Genomic DNA, 18,217 nt, shown 5'->3' on the forward strand with positions numbered 1-18,217 from the left:
TTACCCAATGCCCAAGTCTTTGGGGACAAGGCTTTTGTGGGATCCAATGTGATTGCTACCACTGGAGGATTCCGCAACGGAGTTCATTGTGACTTTGATGCCACTGGATTTGCTTCTGGTTTCTTCTGCTTAATTGATGCGAACACATGTTGAGTATTTAATATTCACAGCCTTATGACCAATCTGCTGACATATGTAATTTATTACAGCTGAAATTATTACTCCGGCAAGAAGACTCGAACTTTTGGCCGAGAGGAAGGAAGAAATTGAACTAGAGAAGAAGACTGGACACCGCATTGATAAGAAGCATCTCCAAGTTGGTGCCAAGTTTGTAATTCACATCAGTCACTATTTCAAGTTTATTGTAGACATCAATGCAGCTGATGTGGTAGAATTACTGTGGGCAACAGATGTTCGCCACAACAAGGAACATTTTTTATTTTCTGAAGGAGAGAAAAAAAAGACAACATACTTGCAGGGTGCTGTAACAAGGGAAAAAACCAAGGCAAGAAAAGGGATTGGAAAGAGTAAAGGGGCGGTAGACCATGTACTTGCTTATGCTTGTAGCACTCAGATCAGTACCACTGTGGTGGCAGCCATGAAGGAGATTATGGAACAGCGGGTTGGTTTGGATGATGAGAGCTGGGAAAAATTGCACAGCGGCCTTGCAGAGACCTACGATAAGCAGATGCAACGGAAACGGGCCAATTTGGACCATCTTCAGAATAAGATTACTTCTTATAAGGAAACAAAAGGTTCAGCACTCAGATTTTTAAAATGATATATACATTTTTTTTTGTTTTTAAGATGAAAATTTTGTGAGCAAAGGGTTTTTGTAAATTTTTGAATTTTTTAAGAGCAACAAATTTTGGAATACAGATTGAAAGGAAAGAATTTACTCCTGAATTTCCGCCTTGTGCTAATCTCTTGCTGGAATATGAGTCTGTTCCCCAGACTTACCTCCATACAACAGCTCCATCTCCTCCCGTAGACTTAATTTTGCTACCTTTGGCAGTAGCAACCCCAGGTGCTTGCATATCTTGTTGCATTTGTGCTGGGTAGAGAAGTTCTCCAAGCCTTTCCTTCCAGTATTTCCATCGCACCAAGCCATACTGGGGCCAAAACAAACTGTCAGGCAAAATGTTGGAATGCAAGCAGAAAAGTACTTACTTGCTCGTATCCACAATCAAAGGGTCTGTCAATACCAAACCTACCCCCTGAAGATCTGCAACCATTCTTCTTCCCCCATAGTGTTTATGAGACCAATGACTGAGAGCTTGCATTACTTCATTGACTAAAGGACTGTCTGAAGGCCGGAGTTCAAAGTTGTGATTGCTGGTATACTTGCGGTATTGTGTAACATCAAGTACTTCTTCAAAGAAATAAGCACATTCTGTCGTAGCACTGCTTCCTGCATAGACCGGAAAGTTTTGAACCATCTGGAAAATAAAAACATGTTATCGAGAAAGCTTGAATAAAATGAGATCCATATATTTGACTCACACGAATGTTTTGGATAGCTTCAACCGTTGCAGGGAAAAGTTGAATTTCATTCAGTCCCAAAGCGGCTTTCTTAAACTTTTCAATCACCATGGAAACAGCAGCATACACTCCACCGGATTCTTTATGGACAGCCAGATGAGTCATATTGGGAGGCAGCTCCCTCCGCTTCTTGGCAACCATTGGAGTGACCTCTCCACCAGGTGTTCTTCCAAAGGCATTGTAACATGTCCTGAAAGAACCTTTTCCAATCACCACACTTTCATCAACTTTGAAATGATACGGTGTTACCACCCATTCAGGTTTACCTTCTGCATTTCCTGTCAAAATGCATTTTTTCCCTACGGTGAAACCGTCTGTAGTCTCAGCAGGTGGAACAGGGCAAGCCATGGGAAGCTTTCGTCCAAATACGGAGATATCAATAGCCTCTCTGAAATCAAAGGCCGGTACTAAGGAGGGCATGTCAGCCAGACCAAAAATGAGTAGTGAACAAGAGTGGTGAGCTTACCTGTCTGGTGAGGTGGTATCACATGAGTCATAGCTACAGGAGCCACATCACTCTGAGCACGGTGGGGAGATTTTCGTGGGGTGATGGGTGGCGGGAGTGTGTATGTACTATTCTTGGTTTTAAAATTAGAAGCCTTCTTTTGAGTGACTCGTGGTGAGGTGACTTTTGTTGAAGTTGAAGGTGTACACCTGGCTTTCTTGCTTGGCTGGAATATTTCGACACTCAAAGGCAGATCACCATCACTATCACTATCACTATCACCATAATTCGCTTCTTCATCTCCATCATCTAATAACATCTCCTCATAAGTCAAATGTTGAGATGCCTTTCTTTTAGCTTGTCGTTGAGGTTGTACCGGCTTACTGGTGGAAGGTCGAAGCCAAGGATTATTTTTGACATATTTGTCAGCCAGAAAAATTAGCTCGAGGCTAGGTTCTCCTTTAGTGTCGTCAAGATATCTGGCAAAAACTTCATTGTTATGTAAGACCACAGGTGATTTCCGGCCACAGCCGGTTTTGGCCAGGTTGAAATACTCAGAGTTGTAAACTTTGGGTGCCTGAGGGTAAAGAGGAGAGTCAACAGAGTGGTCCCACAGGTTGAAGATGCCTTCCTTAGTGTCGTCCAAGAGTGTCAACGATGACCTATCCACAGTGAAAGTTCCCCAAAGTAGACCATGAGCGAAAGAGCCTGCCTCGTATATCACCATCCATCCTACAGAGCATACTCGGCCAGTGTGAGTAGTGAAAGGTGGAGGTTTAGGTGCTGCTGGGTGACCATTAAACATGCGGTTGCTGCTAGCTTGTTTCTTGGCAGCAGCTCGCTTTGACTTGTCGCTTTGAAGTTGGTGGACATGAGTACCAGTGGAAGTCGAGGTACGGGCTGCAACAGCTGCTTTGGCATTGATGACCTTGAGATTGGCAGGGCGGGGTTGAGAAGCTTGGGTGGGTGCCTGCTGGGGGGGAGAAGGAACCTTTTTGTTTTGGTCCGCATTGATGTGTTCAAGGCAGGGTCCACATATTTTGTGCTCGCCTTGACGGAGAGTACTTTGACATAAGGGCCGAGTAGGTCGGTTCATGATAGTGAAATATGAGTATCCGAGAGAAACCAAAGTCAAAGAAGAAGCTGATTGAAGAAGATTGAGGTCGATCAAAGAAGATTGAAGTCGATCGGAGAAGATTGAAGTCGATCAAAGAAGATTGAAGAAGATTGAAGAAGATTGAAACTGATTCAAGAAGATTGAAGAAGATTGAAGAAGATTGAAACCGATTCAAGAAGATTGAAGAAGATTGAAGAGAATTGAAGAATACTAGGGAACAATGAAGCTGATACAAGAATATTGAAGAAGGGTGAAGCCGATCCAAGAATATCAAAGAAGATTGAAGACAATCAAAGAAGGATGAAGAAGAGTGGAGACGATCAAAGAGGTTCAGTGTAGTGTAGAAGAGTGAAGACGATCAAATAAGGATGAAGAAGAGTGGAGACGATCAAAGAGGTTCAGTGTAGTGTAGAAGAGTGAAGACAATCAAATAAGGATGAAGAAGAGTGGAGACAATCAAAGAGGTTCAGTGTAGTGTAGGTTTGGTTGAACAAGTGGATGGGTGGAGACTATGACAAAAGTTGGAGGAATGACTAAGATGATTGGTGATGGTGTGTGGGTTGTGTGATTGGTTGAGAGGTAGAGGTAGAGAGGTACACTTTTCATCATCTAATGTGAAGTTTTCATTTTTGGGGTCTTTGTTTATGGTTTGTTAATTGTCGTTTTTTGATTATCGACATTTGTTTTTTGATTTTCGACTTTTGATTTTTTGATTTTGTGATTTTTGAATTTTGATGTCCTCTTTTGTGGTTTCCTGGTACTTTGCGACAATGGGGTGACAAATGTTGAGTTTCAAGTTGTAAATCTACTGAAATTTGGGCCGTAACCTGGTCTGAAAGGGGTTTCTGCCATGACTTTTACTCCGGTACAGGGGTTTTTGCCCTGTATTTGAGTATTTTCTGTAGTTTTGTCTTTGATTTTTGAATTTTGCACCCGGGGATTGTGATTTTCGTTTTTTGATTTTTGCATTGTCACCTTGACACCTCTCGCATTCCGTATGGATCAAATAGATGGTAAGTCCATGCATGTCTTCATGTGGTTTTGTTATTCCAACATTGAACTGACATCTCACATAACCCTTTATTCAGATCATGTAGAGGAGGAACCTGGACTTACTTTTGAGCAACGTGTTGCACTTCAGATTGCCAAGGAGCGGGAGGCCCAGAAGAGACAGCAACAGCGGAAACTTGAAGCTGACAAACAACGTGCTAGGAAAGAGCCCACGGACAGCATCAATCTAGTAGGCCTTACCTCTGCTGTACAAGAGTGGGCTAGGGCCTTAATGGGACTTCCTCAACAAGCCAGCCATCGCTCCTCTCCTAAGATCACTGCTGCTGCTCTACTTCAACGTCATCTTCCTGCTGAACCGACTGCTGAGGAGGTTGAACACTGGGCTTCATATGCTGCCAAACAAACTCAGTATTTAGATGTCAATATTCAGGCAAAGATGGATGAGATCTTTGCTAAGAACCCCTCTGCGACTGAATTGGAGATGTGAATCAAATTGTCAAAGGAAGCTGTTCTCATGTTCATCAAAACCAATCCACCTCCCAAATTTGTTTCTTGAGTAGCCCACGCCACTGCCTCTGTCACCACTTACGATGCTACTTGCTTATCCAACGCTGAAGGCAAATTTCAACAATGTGGCTTTTCCTCTATCACTTTCCAATGGACCAGTCCAACTGCAACTCCTTGGAACATGGCTATGTTGGACACCTTAGTTACTAGCTGGTTAGATATTTATAATGCTTGAGCTGTATCTGCTGGATTTCCAATTGACGCTGGTCTCGATGTTCCCCTGGAAGCAAGGGACATCCTTTCTCGCTGGATTATCAATAAGCGCAGAGTTTTTCGAGATGAAGAGAAGGAAAAGAAGTTGGTGTCCACACCAGGAGGAGGTGAAAAACTGGTTATGAAAAAACATACTGAGAGGGAGAAACTAGCTTTGAAAAACATCAAGAAAAAGGTAACATGCTCAACTATTCCCCCTTTGCACAGGGACTCATACTGACAGGTGCATTTGTCAGCTGTGTGATAAACGGGCTGCGGCAGTTGAGCCCTACTTTCGTAACTTCTCTGGCCCAATCAAAGTCCTCCTCAAGTCTCAAGAGGTTCATTCTGATACCGAAATGGACCCAGAGAAGCCTGGCAAGTTTAGGAAAATCAAGCTCAACTGGCGGACACCTCAGCTTGATGAATTGATTCAACTGGCTGATAAAGCAGCTCCCAACTGGGAGGGCACCAAAAAACAAAATGACAAGTTGATGGAATTTTTCCAATCTAGAGGACCATATTCACCAAATGTGCCTGATCCTGAGGATCAGCTTCCTCCTAAGACTCTTCCCAAGTGCCTCATCAAGCCAGAAATACTTGCCAAAGGGATTGATGCGATTACGATTGATAGTCTGGAGTTGTCCAACACCCAAGTTGATCTCCAGTCTGCTATTGACATTTTGAAACAAAAGCTGGGGAAAGGCAATGCAATGACAATTTCTTCCTCCTGATTTCTTTTTACACTCATGTCACGTGTGTGGCTATTTTTTTTACTTATAAAAATTAGAATAGTGTTTCTCTACAATTTTCATCTCAGTTCCAATTCCCAAAATGTGATCCAATTTCATGTCAACACACATGTAAATCACCACAGGATACATACATCAAATACATGTGACAAATGACCAACTTTGCTACATGTGACACACACGTTTCACAATGTGTGACACCCATGTATGAAGTTTCTGCAATTGAGCAGGTTACCCTGAGTGAACTTGACCCCAGTTCACATAGCTTGAACTTTCAAGCTCTCCCGCATTCCGCCAAACCCATTATCAACATACTTTGGAATTTACTCATCCCACCAGAGTTTTGCTCACTTTAGCTCCACAATTGTGACAGCTGAAATTGAACCATGGGTATGATTATGCCTCCCTGCATTTCCTTACCCACTCAAATTGACACGGTTATATTCTACCCAGCATCCACGTCAGAAAAGGCTGCGCCTGATTGGCCCAATGGTGGTAAACCCAAAAGTCGAAAAGCCAAAAAATTGTGCTTATTACAAATTCCTACCAAATTCCAATGCCCCAACCTGCAAATCTTTTGCAGAGTTTACACGATTCCTCCTGGGCCACACCAAGGATCATCGACATTTTCCTGACCCCCCAACCAATAACCACATAATGTCACTTCCACCTCTAACTGAGCAAGACATCATCAACGACCACTCAGTCTTCGTTGACTACAGCTCTGCAACTTACCCTAATCCTTTGGACTGGAGTGTTTTCAAGGCCCTTCTTCACATTGATATGGTCAACAAACAAATTGAAGGACCTTTTACTTTTGATTGGGAAGCTCAGGAAGGTGAAGACTCTGCTTGGAATCAAGTCATGATATTCTTTACGGTAAAGCATTGGATGTTTGCCAGAAGGGCTTCTGCGTTTCAAATGGATGGGAGACGGAAGTTATTTTTATTGGTATTGTCACTCGATGGGTCATTGGGCGGATTGAAGATTGGAAGAATGAGTTTGACACACCAGAGAAGATTGCACAGCGGGAGCGGAGTAGGAAGCGACGAGATGTAAGTATTTGATTCTTTTGACCACTTGGCGAGTTTCCAAAAAAGTACTGAAACATTTCACAGCTGCGTGAATACCGTCAAGCTACCATCAATGAATACCTCAAGGATTTCATTGACCTCCTTCCTGGTGCAACCTGTTGTTCAGATACAGAGGATGATGCTCATGGTCAGCAACGCTCAATCCGACCAGAGTGGCACAGCGTCAGGTATGGAGAGTGGCTTCATAAGATTGATGAGCTTTCGTATAATCATCAAGCCAATGTGAAGTTGAGAACTCTAGCAGCTAGGAGGTTTGATACTCGACGTGAGGTGGGCAACAAGATCAATCCTTTGGCCAGAGTATGTGGTAATCTGCCTGAAAACTGTTATGATAGTGAGTTCTTGGGGCAATGTGGTAGCCTGGAAAAATTGAGCTTGGGGATCACAAACAATGCTGCATGTCTTGATGATGCATTGCGGGCTATTTCTGAGCTATTATAATAAATTAATATTCCTATTTCAAAATACACTGTTTACTGTTGTTGTATAATAGTTGCTCTGAAAAAAATCTACAACAGGGCCCAAGGGTTGTTTGATCTTTTTTTTCACTTTAAACCAACTGTTTCTTTGAAAAGTGGTGAATTTATCAATCCTTTCCAAAATGTCAATGAGCTTGGGCCAAATGTCTCAAGACGTTTTTGAAAATGAAATTTAAGATGAAATGAAAATGTCAACCTTAGCTTTGCCATCCCTGAAAAAGAAGCACAATAGAATGTTTGTGTGGTTGATAATGTTCCTTTTGAGCTCTGCAATTAGTCATGGTGGCTGATGCAGTATACATTTGTTTAGTACTTTCAAAGTGCTCCCAAATCAATATAAGCACAGGATATCAAAGTGTTGATGCAGTTGCATCATGGCATACTTGTTTTGTGCATCACAAAGAGTCAGAAAAGGCAGCATAAATGCCTTGTCCCAAAGGTTGAAATGTTGATCACATTTGATCATAAAAAATCAGCCATCGGCAGCACTTGAACTGCACTGGCCAAGCCACCTTTAATCAAAACAACTGCCCACCAGGCATGAACCTTCATCCGGAGGGTATTTGAAAAGCACAGTACTTCACAGCTCATAATGTTTCATTCAGCTTATGTTTTTGAAATTGCAAAGCTCAGCTTGAAATTCCAGATTAAGCTTAATCGTCTTCAATTTTTTAATCAAAGCCTTGAGACCTTCTGCTCAGTCTCAAAAACATGTTGAAATCAATTGATCCAAATTTTGAAAAAAACAGTTTGTTCAAAAGAAGAAAATGAAATAAAAAAGCTTTTTAACCAACAGATTAACTATTCTCAGCATGAGAGTGAGTTGAGCAGGTTTGTTCACGGATACTTCTGCAACACTCAACACCAATTTACTCATGAGATCATTACTGATTTATGGTTCAGGAAACTCTCAAGTTGGTCAATGAGCCCAAGAGCTCTGAATATCTGCTTTGCAGGTGCTTTTGGAAGGGTCTGAGAAGGATATTTGGTAATGGAAGTTGAGTGGTATCTCACAATTACTCAAACCTTCCAATGGTTCCGACAAATTCATGTGTGGATATGCAGCTAAAGTTTATTTGAGTTGAGTCTGGAAGGATGTTTGGCTGTTCTTCCAGGCCAACCATTGATATTGGCTTGTAATTGTTTTGAAATCATTTTAATATAGTTTCTGTATTGTTTTGAGAGTGTTTTGAAATCAAATTGAGGTGACGTTACTCACTGGCCTGCCAGTGCCTAGTAAAATGTCACTGTGGATGGTACTATCACCAATCCTAAAACTGCTAAAGTCACTCAAATTGGCTCTTTGATTCAAGTGAACAAAAAATTAGCAGACCAGATGTCTGATTTTTATGTCCCAAGAAACGATAAGGATTTTGCGGCAATATCACCTAGATACTCTTCATCACAGGAGGAGTATAGTAGGAAGCAAGCCGGAGCAAGAAAGTAGTGATGTCTTGTGTATGATTTTCAATGTCAAGTTGATTTGTTTTCTGTTTATCTTGTCTTGTTTTCTTTTATTTCTTCACATCATACATGTCCAATTACTCTTTATCTCATCTTGTTTTCCTTTCACACCATACACATCCAATTTGTTTACTTTTTATTGCTGGTCTGCTATCTTGTTGTCTTGTTTTCTTTTGTTTCTTGTTACCTCAACCTATGCAAGCCCAAAGGAACCCCCTTGTATTAAACTTTCACAACAAAGATGAATCCTTGTGCTTGAGCCTGTTAATCCAAATATACGAGAGAACTTTGAAAAAAGTTGAATTGTACAACTTTATTGGAAAATGAAGAAGAAGAAGAAACAGCGAATTGTGAGAGTGAGAGGAAATTGGAATTTAAATGAAGGTTCTTCTTCTTCTTCTTCGCCACCAACTCAAGAATGTTGTTAAGGATTTGTTTTTCATATTTTTGTTAAAAAAATTGTTTTGTTCATAGCATTTTTGTTTCTTGATTGGTTTACAAAATGGATAGATCAATCAATATTACATTCTTTTTTATTCATAAGTAATCTCTCATGAGTACATCATATACATATTAATGGAGAACTATCAATTTGAACAAAACCTAAAAAAACTCCTTGCCCTGCTTGAAAATTTGGTAGTTTTGAACAGCCAAAGTTTTGGATTTAATTTTGACAATAACTTTCTGTTTGTACTTGGATGCTGATTTCACATCCAACGTCTCTAACTCTCTTCTCACCATCTACATTGAATTTGAATCAACTATCAAATGGATACAATGGAAAATAAGACAAGATTGATATCAACTTTCTAGCCCAATCTGCTTTAAGACAAGCCTTGGAACTTAGCTGATTGTTGAAAGATGCAAAAACTTCACTTTTACCCAAATCAATTGGTAACTATGATCAAATTAACGATGAAGAAGAGGAAATCTGAGGCCCCCAACAATTTCGGAAACAAAACGACGGTCAGTAAATTTGTGGAATCATTTTGCCATTCTATCCACTTTCCTCGACAATCAAGCTGAAAATTCTTGGTGATTCTGATTCTACATCAGAAAGCACTTGGATATGCAATATTAATAATACACATCTTTGAACCTCCAAAGGTAACTCATCAAACAATATTCAATTACGGCTTTGACTAATTGTTCTATCTATTGAATATGCACACGTCATCTTTTGGAGGTACTTTACTTCTATCACTCTCATTGTATCATCACGATTCAGTATGTAATGATTTTGATATCCATTTCAGGGTTTAAATTTCAAAGGTCCTACAGTGGATTAATCAAAATCTACAAATGAAGAAACCACGAAAAAACAATCTGATCATGTCCGGCAACTCCAGTGGAGTCTCAGACCCAGATCTGCTTCAGAGGAGCAAAAAGAACTATCACAAGCAAATGAATGTTGCTACAATCAATCTTGGAATTCACAGTGGGGTCCCAAGTCACGATGGGGCCTTTTACTTGAAATCTTCACGTGTTCTCTGAATCTCATCAATCTTGATGTAGATCTGGTTCCAAACATTCAATGCATACCAAAACGTTGGAAGAAATGGATGCAAGAGACTTCCAATACTCCTGATCAAGATCATCGTCTCGCAATTGAATACCATTATCATTGATAGATTGTGATTCAGTCTCAGTCTCAGGTTTACACGGTTTCATCAAAAAATTTGTATCAAGTTTAATGATATTTATATCGGTCAAGGTTCCTGAACACCTGAAATCTGGTCCAGATCCTACAACTCCATTCAAATTATCTAGACTCACCAATTTGGAACTTTCAACATAGTCTCTGATCAGTCAATTCTCAAGAGCTTTGAAACATTCAAAGAACCTGTTGCGGCTCTTTTTAGGCAACAACAGGCTATCCCGACCTCAGGCTTACAAGGTTCAATTCAAGATGAATTTTGGCCTAAGCTTGATACATTCGACATCGCCAGTTGCAAGTACAGCCCACATGACGAGGTTTGGTCTTGCTGCACCTGAAATCCACAACCAATCAGGTGAGATGTGTTTCTATCAGCTCTTTTCATCATCTGCAATTCAAGCACCTAATAAATTCAAAGACAATGCAAAAGAATTGTTTTAAAAAGATTATTGGCTTGCCTTTATGAAATTCTTTGCAAGTTACCATCATTGCAATCAACTGCAACGAGCTTAGAAGTAATAAGTACAAATGAAACAATTAGCACAACAGTAGCAAGCATTGCTGTGGTCACTGGTACATCATTTCTCTTCACCCTTGTGATTCAAAAAGATCCCAAAGCTGAGAATTGGCAAGAACCTCTTAAATATCAAATTTAATCTTGATTTGTACACCTATCTTCAATCAAGAAGATTGATCCAAAACCACACAAATGCTGTTTATCAATATCTTAATCCACAAATCTCCTTCACAATCACTTGGATATATCCAGTAAATCAAGCCATCATTGACTGATGTCCTTGATCCAAAAATTCAACAGTCCCCACCACTTAATTACATTGAATTGGGTTCTCAGGTACAATTATTATATCTGGTGTAATTTGTTTGTTCCTTCAATAATTTGAAAGTACCAAGTGTTGGATTGAGAGATTGAGGAAAAATGTTTAAGTCATCTGTCCTTTCAATATAATTTGGCATTTCCAGATCAAGGATCAAATGTAGATCAGCTACCCAAGATTGATTTCATTTTAACTTGGACTTTCCCAATATCATCATCATTGAAATTCAAGTATGATATTTGTTCAAAAATTGATTTCAATGTAATCATTTAATTGCAAGTCACTATTTGTTCTCATTATTCTCATCATCCCACTAACAGCAGTCAGACATCTCAATTAATATCATATCCCATAGCAAATCATCATACAAGAACTGAAGCAAACTACCCAGAAAACAAGGCGCTTGGACCACAACTGGCCATGAGAAATCTATCATCACTGGATCAGTGGCTCGTCTATTGTTTTGCCATACTAAATTTACTCCTTTACCTTGTTGAATCTCACAAGTTGTTTCATATCCATCAGAACTGGTATCAACATCTGCAACAGAATATTTGAATCAGCACTAACCACAATCAAAGCTATGGAACACAACCAAAATCTCATCTACTGGACCTACAACTGCAAAATATGATATCCACCACATTCCTTTCCCTCCCTAATTCAATCTGTAACTAAAATATACCATCCAAAATTCAATATCAACAATTTCAAACTTATACCACTTTGCCAAGCTATACACCACTTCAACCAGCATTGATTTCATGACCAAATGAGATCAACAAGACAAGGTCATCAAGCTTTTGAAGACCTTTGATCATCATTGATCCAATCAGATAAACCAAAGTCTATTACATCACATATCTCATTATCACAATTGATACCATTTCACCTTCATCTCTATGATCATGAGTAAGTCTTGAGGACCACATCTGATTCAACTTCCTCCAATGTGGAGATCAGAAGTTGACCCCCAAATAATATTCTTGAAAAATTTCTGGAAATTGATTTACAATTGGTCTTGAAACTGAAGCTTTTTGTTTTAAAGAGGTTTTAAAGAGCTCCTCACCTTAATGGCTTGGTTTTTTCAGTGTTTTTGCACATGAGATTAACAGGTATGAATGGCATGTCAAGGCAGAGCTTTATAGTGGTGAAACTATTTAAGGAGACGGATTCTAAGCCAAGGATCATCCAAAAATGGATTGACTTTTGATATATGTTGAACTTGCAGTTTTACAAGAAGTGGTTTTATTCGGTTTCCTTTCCCTTCAATTTTCCATGAACTTTTGCTTTTTGGAACATAGAAATATAGTATTTTCATACGGTGGATTGTGTAAACTGTTATTGAACCTCATCAACAACAACAAGGGTGTGAAAACCATTTAGCGCATGATCTGGTGCATGATCTTACTCAAAGAAGACATCTATAAAAGCAAGAAAAAGAGCATATTGGGGAGTTTGTAATTGATGCTAAAGAGAACCAAATTAGGTTTGTTGGGTCAAGTCTGAATCCCTTGGTATCATGATTGAGATTGGGTTGACAGTTAATTCAAAAGGGGTGATTTGATACAAATGATTGAGTGGATTTTCTTCACAACAATCAAGATGGTGTAATTCCAAGTGCAGTTGATTCATCTTGGATTCATTGAGAACACACTGTATGTGTGCTGAATTCCTTGCCCTAATTATCTTATCAATTGAGGTTAAGTTGGGAATATTAATATTGTTTGGCTTTTCTGTAGCCATATGAATTTCTGTAACACAGGTGGTTGAAGAGGATGAAAATTCAATCTTTGATTGGTATACTGTAAAATGTTTTTTGAAGTTTTTCCAACTTGTGATCTCAATAGGTCAAGTTTTGGCTTTAATATCGCAGAATGCTTATTGAATTTAACCTTCCAATCCAGGATATTGTTGTCATCATTTTTCTTCAGCAGAATCAACTTAGCTCATGCAAAAATAAATAGTGTCAGCAAATAGATTACCTTCTGCATCTTTTTGTCTCTGGTGGTTCCTTCATCAAACAATTTTTGCTTTTATTGAAATGTTCAAGAGTAGGTTCTTTGATCAATTTTCATGGGTCATTTTTACAGTTATAAAGACCAAGAGGTAAACAAAATGCAGTGTTATACGTTGTGGCATTACACTGCAAATATAATGTATTTTTCCCAGGTGAAAAATGATTACATTTATTTCACAAAATGATTAAAAATGCATTAATTCTGCATTAATTCTGCATTTTTCTGCATTAATTCTGCATTATTAATCATTTTGTGCATTAATGTCAATCATTTTTCACCTTGGAAAAATACATTATTTTTGCAGTGTTAGGAGAATGCAATATGATAGCTACAAACTTACAATATTGACAAAAGTATGGTAAAAGTATGAGAATACTATATATACTTTGAGGGTTACAAGGGTGGCCCGGGCTGGGGTTGAGGGTGCATGCACTTCGAAAGGGCATGCACCTTGGTGTGCATGCACATGTGCGTAGGTGCAAAGGTGCACATGTGCATGGGTGCATAGGTGCATAGGTGCATAGGTGCACATGTGCCTGGGTGCAGGGACATAAGGGCATAGGTGCATGGGTGCATGGGTGCATAGGTGCATAGGTGCATGGGTGCATATGTATTATGGGTTATGGGGTATGGGTGACTAGGCACTTACAGGCTACATACAGAGATGTTCGGTATATCATCGGGATCGGAGAAAGCTGGCGAATACAGCCGTATGATAAACAAAGTTTGAAAAAAATTTTGAACATTTTATTTTGGCTGTATGGTCTAGTTGCAATGTAAATGCACCGGGACAAAAAGGTTTGGTGCAAGAATCTCCGCAGATCGCGAAGTTAGTTTCTTGGGCTATATCTTAGCCACCTGGAATGCTACAAGTATGGTCAGTACATCAACGGGATCGGAGAAAGCTGACAAATACAGCCGTATGATAAACAAAGTTTGGAAAACAATTTGAACATTTTTTTTGGCCGTATGGCCTTGTTGTAATGTAATTGCACTGGGAAAATAGGTTCGGTGCAAAAATCTTTGCAGATTGCAAAGTTAGTTTCTCGGGCTATATTGTAGCCACCTGGAATGCTACAGGTGTGGTCAGTACATCATTTTGATTGCACAACTGCAAAGGGTTCAGCCGTAGGATAAACAAAGTTTGAAAAAAAAATTCAAACAATTTTTTTTGGCTGTATGGCCTAGTTGTACTGTAAATGCACCGGGAAAAAAGGTTTGGTGTGGACATCTCCGCAGATTGCAAAGTTATTTTCAGGCTACAACTCAGTCCCAAGTCATGCCACAGAGATCTTCAGTATATCATTGGGATTGGCCAAAGCTGATGGATACAACTATATGGTAATCAAGGTTTGAGAAAAAAAAGTACAACAATTTTCTAGCTACCAGACCCCAGCCCCAAGCCCTCGAGGCCGGGATGCCTGGGACGCCTTTTAGGGGGAGGGCGTCCCGCCGGCGTGCCCGGAGCCCGGAGCCTATAGTTCCGGGATGCCCAATATTCAAACTCTGCGCAAAAGAACGCTATGGCGGAGTTTTAGTCAAGTGGAACTAAAAACTCCGCCCACACTAGGACTATAGCGGAGTTTCAGTGATGTGGAATCAAAAACTCTGCCAAAATGCCAATCTGGCTGAGTTTTGAATGAGCCTCAAGCAGATTGCACAGTGTAGCCAATTGGATAACTGATTGCCAAAAGTCCGCCAAAATGGCAATCCGGTGGAGTTTTTAATGAGCCTCAAGCAGATTGCAGACTGTAGCCAAGTAGATAATGGTTTGCAAAAAACTCCGCCAAAATGGTCATACTGTGGAGTTTTTAATGAGCCTGATGCGGATTGCAGCCTGTAGACAAGTAGATAACGGATTGCAGTAAACTCCGCCAAAATGGCAATTTGGCTGAGTTTTTAATGAGCCTCAAGCAGATTGCAGGATGTAACCAAGTCAATAAAGCATTCCAAAAAACTCCGCCAAAATGGCAATCTGGCTGAGTTTTTGATGAAGCATATGTCAGACTGTAGCTAACTAGAGAATGGATTGCCAAAAGTCTGCCAAAATGGAGATTTGGCTGACTTTTTCATTTGCCAGAAAGAGAAGTCAGCCAACCATGACCAACAGGACTATAGCACATCAAAAGTCCGTCAAAATGGATATCCGGACTGACTTTCTGATGTGCCTGAAAACGCAGTCAGCCAACTATGCCCAGCTAGACAATGAAATGAGAAAAGCCCGCCAAAATTGAAGCCCGGGCGGACTTTTTGTTGTTACCCACAGAGGAGTCAGGACACTACAGACAAGTGGATCATAGCATGTGGCAAAATGAAGGTATGGTTGTTATGTTATAGAATGCCAAGTTGTAAGCCTGAGGGGTAGATCTTACAAGCATATTGGGTAACAAGTATGAGTTTTTGACACATTATAAGCATGTATGCTTATATCAAGGGTTACACAAACATATGATATCACATACATAATGGTTTGCCAGGCTGGTGCTTGGGTTATAGCTCAACAGTGATTCAATCTATGAAGTGACAATTTAATATGGATCCCACTATTTAGAGCCCTCGGAACAGGATCCGAAGCCCCCTATCGGGTCGGACCCAAGGCTTCAAATAAATCAGGAGCCCCTTTTTCAAAAAGGGGGTCCTCAAGGGGCTCCCGTAATTTTTTTCCCACACCTGGTTTCCATGCAACCCAACCTTTTATGTACTTGAACAAACTATCTTGAGCTCTGGAACAGTCAGAGAAAGAGACAAAGGAAAGGTATGTAAATTTCACGGACTAAATCAGACAAAAAACAGAGAAACAGAAAACAGAGAGAAATCCTACCTGGAACAGTCAGAGAAAGAGACAAAGGAAAGGTGAAGAAGAAGCACCTTTCCTTGACTGCTCCAGTAGGATTTATATAGTGAAACTTTTACATAACGGTTTTCACATGATGTAATATGTTTGTTGAGCACACACTTAGATTCTACGTATCATGGGTTAGTCTCACAGGACTTTTACATAAAGAATTAAAAGTCATGCAGGACTATCCCAAGAGCCCCCCTTGCGTACAACATGTACATCAATAATGTTTGAAGGAGGAAAGAGAGAAAAAAAAATTTAAGATAAAGAAAGAAAGAGAGAAAAAGAAAAAAAATCAACATAATGTTAAATAAGAAAAGAGAAAGAAAGAAAAACACACAATGCCAAATAATGTTCGATGAGACTGTAGCATTACACGTCCTAAAGGTTTTGTCAGCATATCAGCTAACATGTCCTTTGAAGCTACATGCTTCACTTGAATTGACCCGTTTTGAACACATTCTCTAACATAGTGATACCTTGTGTGTATATGTTTTGTTCTTGAATGATGCTGAGGGTTCTTTGCCAGTGCTTCCGCTCCTTCATTGTCCACATGAAGAGGGATAGCTGACGGCGCATTGATGTGGAGTTCAGACAATAGGTTCTTTAGCCAGATACCCTCACGACTTGAATCTGATAGCGCTTTATATTCGGCCTCTGTACTTGAGAGAGAGACCGTCGATTGCTTGCGAGACTTCCACGAGACCGCTCCTTGGCCCCAACGATAGGTGTAGCCAGATGTTGATTTACGATCGTGCCTGTCCTCGGCCCAGTCCGAGTCAGAGTAACCAGAGATAGTTGGTGTACCTCCGAGAGTGAGCCTGAGATGAGATGTTGTTAGAAGATAATTTAACACTCGTACTGCTGCAAGCCAGTGAGACTCCGAAGGATCACGCAGGAACTGTGATAGTCGACTGATAGCGAATGAAATGTCGGCTCTTGTGCATTGAGCCACCCATAGAAGGGCGCCAATCAGACTTTGGTAGTGGCCACTCGACTTTGGCTCATCTTCCCGTCGAGGCATGAGATCTTTGAAATTGGAGTCGGTAGGTGTGTGAATCGAGACATGAGTTGATGGCAAGAACTTTTCACCTAACTCTTTGATGTAATGTGCTTGATTTAGAAACACCAGTTTCTTATCCACATCTCGTCGTATGTCGAGAGATAAGAAATGATGAAGTTCTTCGTTTGATGAGATTTCGAAACGAGAGGAGAGATCGGTGATGAAGGAGTTGACAAAGTCATCGGGACCTAAAACCGAAAGGTCATCGACGTGAACGGTGACCATTCCAACCAGTTTCTTGTCCTTGAGACGAAAGTAGAGAGTGGGGTCATAGGATGATTGTTGAAGACCCAACGTGATGAGAACAGCATGCAACTCCCGATTCCACTGCCTCGGAGATTGCTTCAAACCGTAGATTGATCGGATAACTTCACAAACCCAATCCGGATTATTGGGATCTTCGTAACCTGGCGGTTGAGACATATAAACGGGTTCATCAAGATGCCCGTTCAGAAAAGCTGTCTTGATGTCAACTTGTCGTCCAGACCACCTCTTCGATGCCATGAGGGAGAGAGCTAGGCGGAGAGTCTCCAACTTAGTGGTCGGAGCAAAGACTTCTGTATAGTCAATTCCTTCGACTTGAGCATACCCCATTGCCACCAGACGAGCTTTCAATTTGATGATGGTATTATCGACCCGACGTTTCACCTTAAATACCCATTTGGATTTGATGATTTTACGTTTTTCCGGACGAGGAACTAAACGCCACGTACCCATTCCAATTAGTGAGGAGTACTCCGTGTCAGCTGCCTTGAGCCATCGGTCTTTGTTTGGCGAACGCAGTAGCTGTTTCCACGTCTTCGGTGTATCGCATGCGTCTTCAGTCAAGGATGCTAGGTTCACAAAGTTGCCAAGTCGTTGAGGTTGGTTGCGAGCGCGAATGGACCTTCTCGGTGGTAATGGGGCAGCCTCACTCAGCACTTTGATGACTTCTTGTGGTTGAGGTTTTGAATGGCCTGGGACCGTAGATGATGGAGGTTTGGCTTGCGGAGACGGAGATTCATTTCGAGGAGAGGAGGATGGTTGAGGAGCATGATCAGGAGACAGTTGAGGTGGTGAGGTAACATTGCAGATCTTCTTCGAGCGAGAGGGGTTTCTTCGTGGGGGAGTAGATGGACGCCTAGTAGGGATTACACTG

At 40.7% G+C, this 18,217-nt stretch overlaps 3 protein-coding genes across 3 annotated transcripts; 2 read left to right on the plus strand and 1 right to left on the minus strand.

The window, feature by feature from the left end:
- Positions 1-1,549: 1,549 nt before the first annotated feature.
- MELLADRAFT_93863 (uncharacterized protein) lies at positions 1,550-2,407 on the minus strand (the record flags this gene model as incomplete). Its single annotated transcript, XM_007416635.1, has 4 exons — positions 1,550-1,568; positions 1,610-1,949; positions 2,009-2,309; positions 2,372-2,407. 4 exons carry the CDS (start codon positions 2,405-2,407, stop codon positions 1,550-1,552), a joined length of 696 nt encoding a protein of 231 aa, XP_007416697.1.
- Positions 2,408-4,386: 1,979 nt separating this feature from the next.
- On the plus strand, positions 4,387-5,608 carry MELLADRAFT_68084 (uncharacterized protein; the record flags this gene model as incomplete). The annotated part of the gene is made up of 3 exons (XM_007416566.1): positions 4,387-4,598; positions 4,950-5,070; positions 5,132-5,608. The coding sequence occupies 3 exons, from the start codon at positions 4,387-4,389 to the stop codon at positions 5,606-5,608; spliced, it is 810 nt and encodes a 269-aa protein (XP_007416628.1).
- Positions 5,609-13,621: 8,013 nt separating this feature from the next.
- On the plus strand, positions 13,622-14,755 carry MELLADRAFT_112142 (uncharacterized protein; the record flags this gene model as incomplete). Its single annotated transcript, XM_007416567.1, has 6 exons — positions 13,622-13,645; positions 13,947-14,006; positions 14,032-14,054; positions 14,184-14,262; positions 14,366-14,527; positions 14,615-14,755. 6 exons carry the CDS (start codon positions 13,622-13,624, stop codon positions 14,753-14,755), a joined length of 489 nt encoding a protein of 162 aa, XP_007416629.1.
- Positions 14,756-18,217: the final 3,462 nt, after the last annotated feature.

Source organism: Melampsora larici-populina, assembly GCF_000204055.1.
Source record: "Melampsora larici-populina 98AG31 unplaced genomic scaffold MELLAscaffold_62, whole genome shotgun sequence".
Taxonomy (NCBI): Eukaryota; Fungi; Basidiomycota; class Pucciniomycetes; order Pucciniales; family Melampsoraceae; genus Melampsora; species Melampsora laricis-populina.